This window comes from Ruditapes philippinarum, unplaced genomic scaffold (genome assembly GCF_026571515.1).
Source record: "Ruditapes philippinarum isolate M1 unplaced genomic scaffold, ASM2657151v2 ctg757_1_1_1_1, whole genome shotgun sequence".
Taxonomy (NCBI): Eukaryota; Metazoa; Mollusca; class Bivalvia; order Venerida; family Veneridae; genus Ruditapes; species Ruditapes philippinarum.
Genome location: NW_026861682.1, coordinates 404,171 through 415,768, shown reverse-complemented (window position 1 = coordinate 415,768; position 11,598 = coordinate 404,171). Strand labels below are relative to the sequence as shown.

Below are 11,598 nucleotides of genomic sequence, written 5' to 3'. Positions count from 1 at the left end.
AGCTCATGCATCTGCTTGAGCCGTTGTGTTTAGCATAACATTATGATAAACATCCGGTCGTCGAAAACGTCGGAAATATTGCACTGTTAGCGAACTGATGAACGTTAATATAAACTATCAAATGTTACGATTATTTAAAAAAGTTGTTACACGCTGAGAAAACGGAAAACCCTCGTTAGGATTCGTGCAAAACTGCAACTAAGTGACGGGTATACTGTGGGTATACTGTGTCAGGCATCCTTGTGTAGTTTTGCTGCGTCACCAGCTGCGTAACCTCTTTCGTGGAAGACTTTTTTGGATACTAATTGAAGCGTTCAGCTATGTTTACAAACAATACAACTTAAATTGATATGGACAAAGATTTGTATTTTAAAATTAAATATTATTACGAAATCGACGTTCGCAAAAGGTTATTTTTTCTTTGACAACGCATAAACTTAAACATTTCCATTTCTTTACCCACAGAAAGCTTCACAGAACGTATTTAGCATGTCTTATAAAACACATTTAATTTGATCTTTATGCAATACAAAACCATATACAATGTACCTGTATTTATTTGGCCCTATGTAATGAGCAACTGGTTAAATAGCTTTGGCATATTTCATAAAAATAATCATTTTATCTTTACTTTTATACGTATATTTTAATGTACATATATCTTGATATTGTTTTTTAGCATCTTTCTTCTAGTATATTATTAACTAAATTAAACTAGATTAGAACATACGGGATAATTTAATACCAATTTTCAGGGCGTAGCTAGGGCAATTTTAAATATACGCCCTGATGTCAAGGGGGCCACGTAGGCCCCCTTGCATGTCCAGGACAGAGCCCCGTTGAGCTCCCAGGGGGCGAAGCCCCCGAAAGCTCCGAGAATTTAATCATTTAAGGATGATTCGATTATACAATTTCACGTGCATTTAATATCACATAAATGTGGTTTAAATCCTAAAAAAAGCAATTTTATTAAAGACTTATTACACCCAGGGAGATACTAAACGCTGGCTCTTTCTTATTTAGATACTTCCGTTGTAGAGCTCTCGACAAAAACAAAGCTGAAAAGGGAAATAATAAGTTTTTAAACTATTCGATTTAAAAACTTGTTTTTTAAAAGTCGGAGAATGTTATGCCAAGTAGAACATCTTTCTTTCACTATAAATTTCGCCCAAACAATGCTACCGATTTAACAGTTTAATATTCAAATCAGAACGAAGGAATAGGAACAATACGTACCCAATGACCAAAAAGCAAATCAAATAATCTAGATTATTATTAACTGCAGTATGAAATGATAGTGAATGATAAATTAATTATACAGACAGTAAAAAGTAGCCTTTACATTAGTTTGCTTACATCGTAAAATAATTCCAATTCGTCCTACAAAACTTACTCTGATGATTTCAAAAAAAATGCGATTGAATTCAAAATTGTCCAACAGTTTTTCATAGTTTCAACCTTGTCATCTCATTATACGCATGTAATTGCATTTTAGACCCCGTTAGCTTTGCAAAATAAACTGTATCTATATTATCTTTGTTTATATTATTTAATATAACTGCAAATGTTAATGCTGGTTTTCGCATGGAACAGACAAATTAGAAATAATAAGAAAGTAAATGTCGCGAATGGTCGGTGTGTTAAAAAATAAATATTTTACACGAGCAGCAGATATTCTCTAATCTAAGAAACTATACTTCAAATGGGAAAAGTTGAGAACAGTTCATTCATAAATCACTGTAATTGACTCATCCGATATCATCAAAACTGTTTACATAAGTATGATAAGATATTATTAAAATTATTTCGTATGATAACAGGTAGGTCATTGGACTTTGAAACTGTTATTATTTATTAAAATGTTTATTACATTAAACTGTAAATGACACGAACTTTAATTCATTTAGCTTTCCAAATGTTTGGAAGTAAGCAAAAAATATTATAAAATCATATTTTCGAATCGTTTCTTACAAATGTATAAATAATCTATTTTTTTCAACAATCATGCATGATTATAAAGAGTTGAGGTTGAAAATGAAGATTGACTTCAAAATGTATCTCGTGACAACATTTTCTCTGACATGCGTCTTAGTTCAATATTCAACAAAACAATTTTTACGATGTATGAAATATGGTGATACCTTAAAAAAAACTATAGTCACGATAAGCGATATTCACAGAGATATCTGGCGTGGTTTTGCCATACCGTCTGTATATGTTTATGTCGTAAACATTTTGCGTAAGTTGAATAATATTCGATATACATGTAATTGAAGTGGTTCTGAAGAAACGAAGTGAATATGAAGAAATGTTACATACAAACATGTACGTACAAACGTTCTTACAAGACCTTATGCGCGTAATATGCGTTATTCTATAATTATTTACGATCATTACATTTTAACCTCGCAATTTATTTTGTAATTGTTGTATATTTGGTATAAGTATAACCCCATGTCGGTAAAAACTGTAGAATAAACCTCATAATGCGACAATGCACACAAACCTTTAATAATCTTACATCAAAATGGCTGACCGTATAAATTTAGCATCATTTGTCAGTGAATGTAAATAATCTACGTCGGTTATACAAGATCACGTTCTGATCTGATGAGCTACATACCATTTCCAATACATACATGTACATGTTTAAGCGTCTGTCATTTGCTGGAATATATAATACAGGAGTTATATTTTATCCTGTGATACACGGATCGACACAAAATACAAAATAGGGTATTTCCGGTTTGGTCTTCTTCAATCAAACGGAACAAAAATCATATATTTGTAGTTTTGTTGTTTTTTGTGTTTTTATTTTTCATTCCGATATAATACAAAGAATACAAATGAAAGCGTTTTAACGTATCAAAATCACAGCAATAAATAAAGTAAGAAAAATTGTGGTAACATTCTTAATTTAAAATAACGAAAGACCGGTTGAGACTTTTCAACTTCATGAATTCCCGATTTAATCTTCATGAATTCCTGATTTCAACTTCACGAATTCCCGATTTCAACTTCATGAATTCCTGATTTCAACTTCATAAATTCCCGATTTCAACTTCATGAATTCACGATTTCAACTTCATGAATTCACGATTTCAACTTCACGAATTCACGATTTCAACTTCATGAATTCACGATTTCAACTTCACGAATTCACGATTTCAACTTCATGAATTCGGAAATCGGGAATTCATAAAGCTAAAATCGTGAATTCCTTATGTTGAAAACGGGAATTCAGGAAGTTAAAATTGTGAATTCATGAAGATGAAATCGAGAATTCATGAAGTTGAAATGACCCTTCCGGTCTTTCGTATTTATAAAATACACCAGAATGCTTCAATGTAACAATGAATTTGAAAATAATTTTTGCTTTGTTTGATATGTCACCTTTGTAAAATATAAAATATCAAGGACGAAACTGTAATTATTAAATATATATTGTTTAAAATGTTTGTTTGTTAACCCAAATAAAAAATACTAAATTTCAAAAAAGGCGAGTATATAATTATTTAAAATTAATCACAGAAAAAATACTTAAGCGGATTTGTGCTGACGGCATGCAATTCTCAAAGAAAAAAAAAGACATTTGAATTAAAAATTTAATACTCGACATAATTTAGTCACATTATACGTCTTGTATTTTCCTGATATAACTGTTAACAAAGAATATGAAGTAAGAATTATAAAAAAAACCGTGCAGTATATTAACAACATGATTTATAACATTGATTTAACGCTATAAGTGTTTTTTACAAAACATTTATTACGTGACTATTCTTATACATCTTTTCCTCCTTTTTTTTGTAAAGTGTCTCAATAAAGATAAACATGGCGATAGTATTGTAAATATAACACTGTTAACTTTATCTCCCTTTGGCACGGACAAAAGCCATACAATTGAATTATAGAAGCTTATTTATTTTGTGACACAGCCCTCAATGTTACTTTAGTTTAAATATTTTAATGAAATTGCAATCCACAGAGGTCAGAAATTCACTGATGAACATTGTATTTTGCTCTTCAGAAATGCTGATATAAAGTGGATCCAATACATGCCGCGCATTGAAAGGCAGAATCTCTCTCGATCCAGGTACAATAACTTCAAGGCAATCACCTTTTCTATAATAACAAACAACAGCGCATCCACAGTTTGTAACTGTTAAGCCTGTTGGTATATTATTATTCTCGGTTTTATTTTGAGATATCAGTTCTCCCTGGAGTGTAAATTTATACACGGCACGGTTGTCTCTGTCAGACACAAACATAAATTCATTAGCGTTACTCAGATGTAAAAATACTGGATATTTTAATATGCTCGTATCTCTAACCTCATGAAGGATATGACCTTCCATGTTCAATACTTGAACAGCGGGAGGTTTAGTAAAGGCCACTGCCATTATACCATTGCGATGATGTATACCTTGACATCCTTTCCCGACATTCAGACTGTGACTTTCAGTCAAGCCACTTTGCGTATTCACAAACAAGATTTTGCCTTCATTTGGTAAACATATTGCAACAGATGATGAACTGATTGTGGTTATTTGAAAGGGATAATCTGACAGTTTCAACGTTGATGTGATTTTATTATCTCTGTAATTTAAAACTTTTAACGATTTGTTGTTGATGTCTGCTAACAGAATTTCAGCTTCAGATATAATTGTGATTCCTGTAATACCACAATTTCCTTCGTTTTCTGCCTGGCAATTTACTTTGTTAACAAAATGTGCCTTCACGTCATTAATACATTTCTTGTATTGCCCCGAAAATGCTTTTACTTGTGTTATAACACTGCCAAGGGGTGTTTTATGTTTCTTCAAAGTATCAAAATCTTCAGATACTTTAAAATTTAAAGTGTTTATCTGACTCTTGGCTGAAATGGTTTCATTATTTTTTTGACATTTTACCAATTTCGTCTGTACACGTTTAGATGTCACAAACAAATTGTTGATCTTGTCTTTGCACTGGTCCAGCTTTCTTTGAAATTCTTTCATTTCATCCGATAAGGCCTCGCATTGATCTTGAAGCTTTTTCTGAGATGATACATCTCTATCATTCACTTCATTAACTTTTTGTAAAAGGTCTGCTTCCATTTTGTCTAGATAATCATCCATTTCTCTACGAAAAAGCTTAATTTCTTTAACGACCTCAATCTTTATTTCATCCGCTTCTTTCAAACTGCATTTTATTTTATCTTTGCATGAAGCAATGTTTTTCTTCAGGTTATCAATTCTATGTTTAATTAAAACGAGGTCCACACTATTGTCATAGTTACTAGATACATCTGAAACGAGCTGAACCTTGCAAGATGTATGTTGAAGTACCATACAATCTCCACAACCAACGCTGTCGTGCTCTTGACAATAAAACTTTACTATTTCGTTTACATGAACATCACACAGTTCAGTGCACGGGTCACTTTGACTCTCATATGTCGATATTTCATCTTTGGGTTTGATCACGTGATGTTTGGTAGTTGCCAACTTCCGGTGTGCCTTTGTGCATGATGTGCATATAAACTCGTTACAATTATCGCAATAGCCATCTGCTTGTACAGTATCACCGTCACGCTGACATGGCTGGCATAATCTAACAGAAGATTCCTTACGTCCAGAGACTTCCATTTCAAATTTAATCAACGAAATGTCCAATATGTTTTCTTTAAACACATATTCTAACAAATAAGAATTTGGTTATTAATCATATAATTATTTCATGGTTATATACCAGTAATTCTCTTTTAACTTCGTAGTGTTTATTGTGCACAAAATCAAAACACTAATTATTTAATTCGTGCCTGAACATGAAAAACTGCCAAATTGACATTAAATAAATCCCAATATCAAGTTTTGTATTGTTACAATATCGTAAATGTTTCCTATTGAATAAAACTAATTAAAATCCTTTAACATGACGAATATTGTCTAACATTTTGAAAGCCATAAAGAAATATTTTCCGAAAATATCACCAAGGAAGTTAAATTTAACTAGGTTATTATTATATGGAATACAAGGGAGATAAAACGTCACCACGAGTTGATAACACATGAATGTACTGATTACGTTTCAATAGAATAAACATGTATGAAAATAGCATACTGTTTTGCATAGGGTAAATTTTATAAACCATTACAGGTATAAACATAGCTTCTAAAACATCATAAAAAGTGTTATAATTAAGACCTGTATTTTAAATTGTTACCGTCTGCACACGGGGGACGTTCGTATCAGAGGGTATAATACCAAATTTAGTTAAAACTTCTCTAATGAGCGTAGCTGACTCGGTGGCTATTGATGTAACGCAGCAATTTTTGAATAATACAAAGAGCTTTCTAAAGGGGTAGAGAGGTATTTTGGGCTTCAATTATCATTAGAATTTGAATTCTTAGCCCTAAAATGTACAAAGCGCGAAAACACGAAAAGACGACAAAGGTGGAACTTAATTTGTCAGCTGTTCGTGTTTTTCGCTTTTTTTTGGATTTTCGAGGCAAAAAAAGCAAAAGTACGACAGATGGAGGGCGAAAATATGACACAATAAATTTTGGAGACAAAGAAGCAAAAACAAAACATGGCGTAAATCAGTCACTGTATTACTTTTATAAATTTAAATGAGAAACTTTTCCTAAATCCAAACTAGACATAGCCTATCATATGCTCAATAACTTTCTACAAATATCAATATCAAGTGCATTGTCCTACGTTTTATGCTTGTCGAGAACATTGTTTAAATTATGTGGAAATTAACAAATGCAGATTATTACGAAAATACGAATCAATTAAGAGGTAAAACTGTAAAAATCGTTAATAGAATACACCACACAGTCGTACTTGTAACAGTGTATGTAACATTTCGTCATACCCAGTCCGTTTCTCCAGTACCCTTTCAAATATATCGAATATTGGTGTCCTATTTCGTTCACAATATTTCGCTAGTAACACGCGATAATTATCGCCTCTAACACCGTAAACTTAGGTAAAATGTGTACAGCATTAACATGGGCAGACGGTATGGCGACACAGCCCCAAAAATCTATGTCAATTTCATTTCTTTTATAAGGTATATATTACTTCGTTTGATTTATTGTTTGAAATTGTTTTACTGAATATTTAACTTACCTAGACGAGCGTAAATGTTGTTTCGAATTACATTTTGAAGGAATGAGAAAATGTTAAATCCAGTGGCGAGCAGCGGTCTCACTTACTCCCGGCTGAGCCCAGGACCACCCCGGTAAGTTACTGGGATGATCCGGGACGATCCGGGATGAAATTATTGTTGCAGTCACACTTACCCCGGCAACACTACGGTAATTCCCACTTGACCACCCAGGATGCGCTTCGGACCATCCAGGCAGAGCCCAGGTGAAGCTACGGTTCATGCCGGTGCTTCCCCGGTCGTTCCCGGATGACATCGGAAGAGCCCAGGTTGACCCAGGCAGAGCCCCGGTCGATCCAGGCAGAGCCCAGGACGATCCAAGCAGAGTTCCGGTAGAACCCCGGTGGATTGAAAACGCGCGAAAATGATTACATTGATACATAACTTTTATTTAATACATGTATGATATCTATTGTTCCAGGACAGTAATTCATGATGATTTTCTGAAAAATCCTTATGCAAGACTGGATAAAAGGGAAATGAGAAGGGTTTTAATACAAACAAGTGAAATCATCGCAAATTGTCGTGATTCTTTTGAAATGAACCGGGTTTTGCCGGAGATCTACCGAGATCAACCGTAGCTCCATCGCCATTCACCTGGGCTCTGCCGGCCTTCACCGGGGCTCTGCCAGCATTCGCCGGGGCTCTACCGTAGCTCTACCGGCTAAATCATGCCCCGGATCATCCCCGGTGTATACCCATGTCGTTCCCGGCAGAGCTAAGGATGAAGCCGGCAAAGCTATACTTACCGGATCATCCCGGACCATCCCAGTGATATTAAATATTTAATTCCATCCGGGGTCGAATGCCGGATGTTCCCGGATCATCCCGGACGTTGCCGGCAGAGTTACGGATGTAATCCGCTTGTTCCCAGTCGAACCCCGGTCGTTCCCGGATCATCTACCGGGCTCTGCCGGGATGTAAGAGTGTAGCTTTATCGATTGATACGGGTATACTTTGACATGACTGATTGTGTAAAATTAGATTTTGACACCGTTGAAAAAATAACCACATGAGTCTATTTCAACACATTTTGATCAATTTACAATTTTGAAAATTGACTTCTTTCCGTTATCTAACTACCAACCCAATTATGAATTTGCCTTCCCCTTTAAACTAATCAACTATAAGCAGGTCATATTTGAATATTGATAAGAGATCAGAATAAACTTCCTTTCAGATATTTTAGCGATAAACATTTCTTTATTTTATTCAAGCGGACGAAGAGCTAGCAACACTATGTCAACTCATCGGAAATAATTTTGATAATGGACTGCTATATACTTCTTATCATGTCATTACATTGATTTCTGTTGATAAAGTGCATGCCCGATAAACCTAGCTTTATCAGTCACCCCAAGCTTTATCAGACACCTCATCAATACACATTTTGACCTTGACGGAACTACTTTTTTCGGGTCATTTCCGGTCTACTGTTTACATTGGATACTACATTATCTTGATACGATAAAAATAAAGCATATTAAAAATACAAAAAAAAATTGTTACTGTTATATTTTTATTTTGTTGTATTGCTTCACACTTTTTAATAAATTAAAATAAATTAAAAATTTTTTAGTCCTTTTATTAAATTAAATAAAATAATAATAATAAGGAGAGAATTTATCAGCTTGTCTTCTGCTATTCTGATAAAATCCAAAATCTGAGCAGTTCATTCAGTCAAAAATGTCTGATTATTTGAGTCAAACCACATTTGACTTAATTTGGGATCAGCTTAAAACACAACATGTTGAAGAAATTGATCCTGATGATTTCCTGAATAAATACAGTCTGGAAATTACTGATTTTGATGATGAAATGGAACCAACACCACCACCTAGCCTTGTTGAAACCAGCCTGTCTGAGAGTGCTCCTTTGTTGTCCATCTCTGTTGCTGCAAACCAACTTGAATTGCCAACTTCAACTGAACAGCCTCCTGAAACATCAGAATTTTTGAATTTATCCTCAAATGATGTTAACAAGTTCATTGAAGAGCAAGATAACAAAAATACCATGAGAAAAACTCTAACTGACATAAATAAGTTCAGAAGATTTCTGGAAACAAAAGGTGAAAAAAGAGAGATACATGAGATTAGCATTGACCAACTTGACTCATATCTAGCAAACTTTATTTTGTCTATAAAGAAAGCAGATGGTACCGAATATGAACCGAGTTCTTTACGTAACATTATCAGTAGTATTGACCGAAAACTGCAGAGAAATAAATATCCATTTCTAATAATGAGAGGAAATGGCCCACAATTTTCTTTGACAAGAGATGCCTTAAAGGCCAAACAAAAATGTCTAAAAAAGTTGGGAAAAGGCAATAAACCACGAGTTGCATCGTCACTCTCCGATAAAGAAGTTGATCAAATGTATATGAAAGGTGTACTTGGTGCCATGACACCAACAGCATTACTCAACACTGTTTGGTGGAACAATTGCCTTCATTTTGGAATTAGAGGGACGACAGAGCAGTATAATCTCAGGTAGAATGTTTGTTTAATTATCATTATAACTTCATAATATTAAAATAAAAAATATACTTTGGCCAACTGCTTTTTTTATGTAATTCAGGTGAATTTTCATAATTTATTTAAATTATTGATTTTTCAAATACCGTATCATCTCTATTTAACACCCCGGGGACTTGCTTTTTTACAAAAGGCACTAATTGGAACTATAAAAATGTACTATAAATTGGAAACAATTATCAATATGTTAGTATCAATGACTGATTGACAGAAAAATATCAACATCACTATCGATGTCAGCTCTATAAACCAAAGGAAATATAATATTAACAATGTTAAAGTGAAATATTTTAAAAATATTATTAATATGCTAAAATATAGTCCACGGGCAAAATAAATCTATTTCAATTTATACTAAAATATTTAATAATAACAACAGGCTTCAAAACCAGTATTTATATGAAATATATTAACATATTACTAACATGAAATTTCACAATAAAATCTATTTCCATCCAAATAATACATTAACACTTATTATCAGACTATTTCCAATCAAAAAGTCCCATGGATTACCAGAGTCTTTCCCAAAATTGTAAAAAAAATTGCAGCAGCATTAAAATTTTATTTTATAAATAAATTTTCATGTCCCGCCCATTTGTATCTAATCTTAATTTAACATACAAAGTAAATATTGGTTTAAACAAAGCATCTGAAGTTTATTCTTACAATAATAAAAATTTTCAAATTCTAGAAAATATCTAAATAAAATATTTATAACTCTTTTAATAAATTAATTACTTAACACATTACATTTTATATTATTTTCAGATGGGGAGATATCAAACTTGGCAAAACATCAGAGGGTCTAGAGTATTTAGAATTCAATGAACGCCAAACTAAAACCAGGAATGGCGAAAATGTATGTGATGTAAGGAAAGTCAGTCCCCGAATGTATTCAATTCCAGGTGATGATAGGGACCCTATTGAAATCTACAAAAGATACGCTGAAAAGCGTCCAGCAGCATGCCTTTCTGATGAATCTCCATTTTATATTGCACCAAGAACAATCCCTATTAACAGTGAACCTAATGGTCAATGCCAGTGGTTTCTCAACCAGAAAGTTGGTGTGAAGAAACTTGGAGGCCTTCTTAAAAAAATGGCTAAAGATGCCGAGTTAAACCCGGATAAGAATATCACAAATCACTCTGCAAGAAAGCATCTCGTCCAAAAGTTGAGAAATTCCAATATTGCACCCACAGATATTATGGCAATAAGTGGACACAAAAATGTTCAATCTATTATAAATTATAGTGAAATTTCAGAAGAAAGGCAAATTGAGTGCTCTAACCTTTTGGCATCAGTCCGCAATCCATCCACTGGACCATCAGCTACAGTTACACGGTCAGATTCTCCATCGCCATCTACAGATCAAACTGGCACTGTTACAAATACGTCATTAGAGTCCATTTCCATATCTCATTCTGCAGTTTCAACGGAGTCACATGGCCAAATGAATCCTGGCCAAATCAGTTACCCCACCCACTCATCACAGCAGATTGCTTTATCCAGCAACAGCTTAAATTCGCTATTTTATGGCGCAGTATTGCATGTCAACAACCTGAATGTTTATTCAAGTCGGTAAATTCACTTTAAAACATATAAACACTTGACGATGAACTGGCAAACTTAAAATTTCCATTTTCCGTGAAATCAGCTGTTCAACACTGTTCAACGACATTTTCAAATCTTGTTTACTTTGTGTTTTCTCATATCCTGTTCATTAATGTAACACTGATATGTCTCATGAAACGCTTGATATTGAATAAAACACGTAATCTTATTTTGTGAATTGATAAATCCATTTAACCCAGACATTATATCCAATTTTCATTTATCGATTATGTTCGTTCAACGTTCGTAATCCATACGTCGGTAAATTCAAGATGGCGACATGAAGCCAAA

General features: G+C 33.6%; 2 protein-coding genes across 2 annotated transcripts; one reads left to right on the top strand and one right to left on the bottom strand.

The window, feature by feature from the left end:
* Window positions 1-3,947: 3,947 nt before the first annotated feature.
* Window positions 3,948-5,630, bottom strand: LOC132716508 (uncharacterized). Its single transcript, XM_060699801.1, has one exon. The coding sequence runs from the start codon at window positions 5,628-5,630 to the stop codon at window positions 3,948-3,950; it is 1,683 nt and encodes a 560-aa protein (XP_060555784.1).
* Window positions 5,631-8,845: 3,215 nt separating this feature from the next.
* On the top strand, window positions 8,846-11,278 carry LOC132716507 (uncharacterized). Its single transcript, XM_060699800.1, has 2 exons — window positions 8,846-9,648; window positions 10,465-11,278. Exons 1-2 carry the CDS (start codon window positions 8,846-8,848, stop codon window positions 11,276-11,278), a joined length of 1,617 nt encoding a protein of 538 aa, XP_060555783.1.
* Window positions 11,279-11,598: the final 320 nt, after the last annotated feature.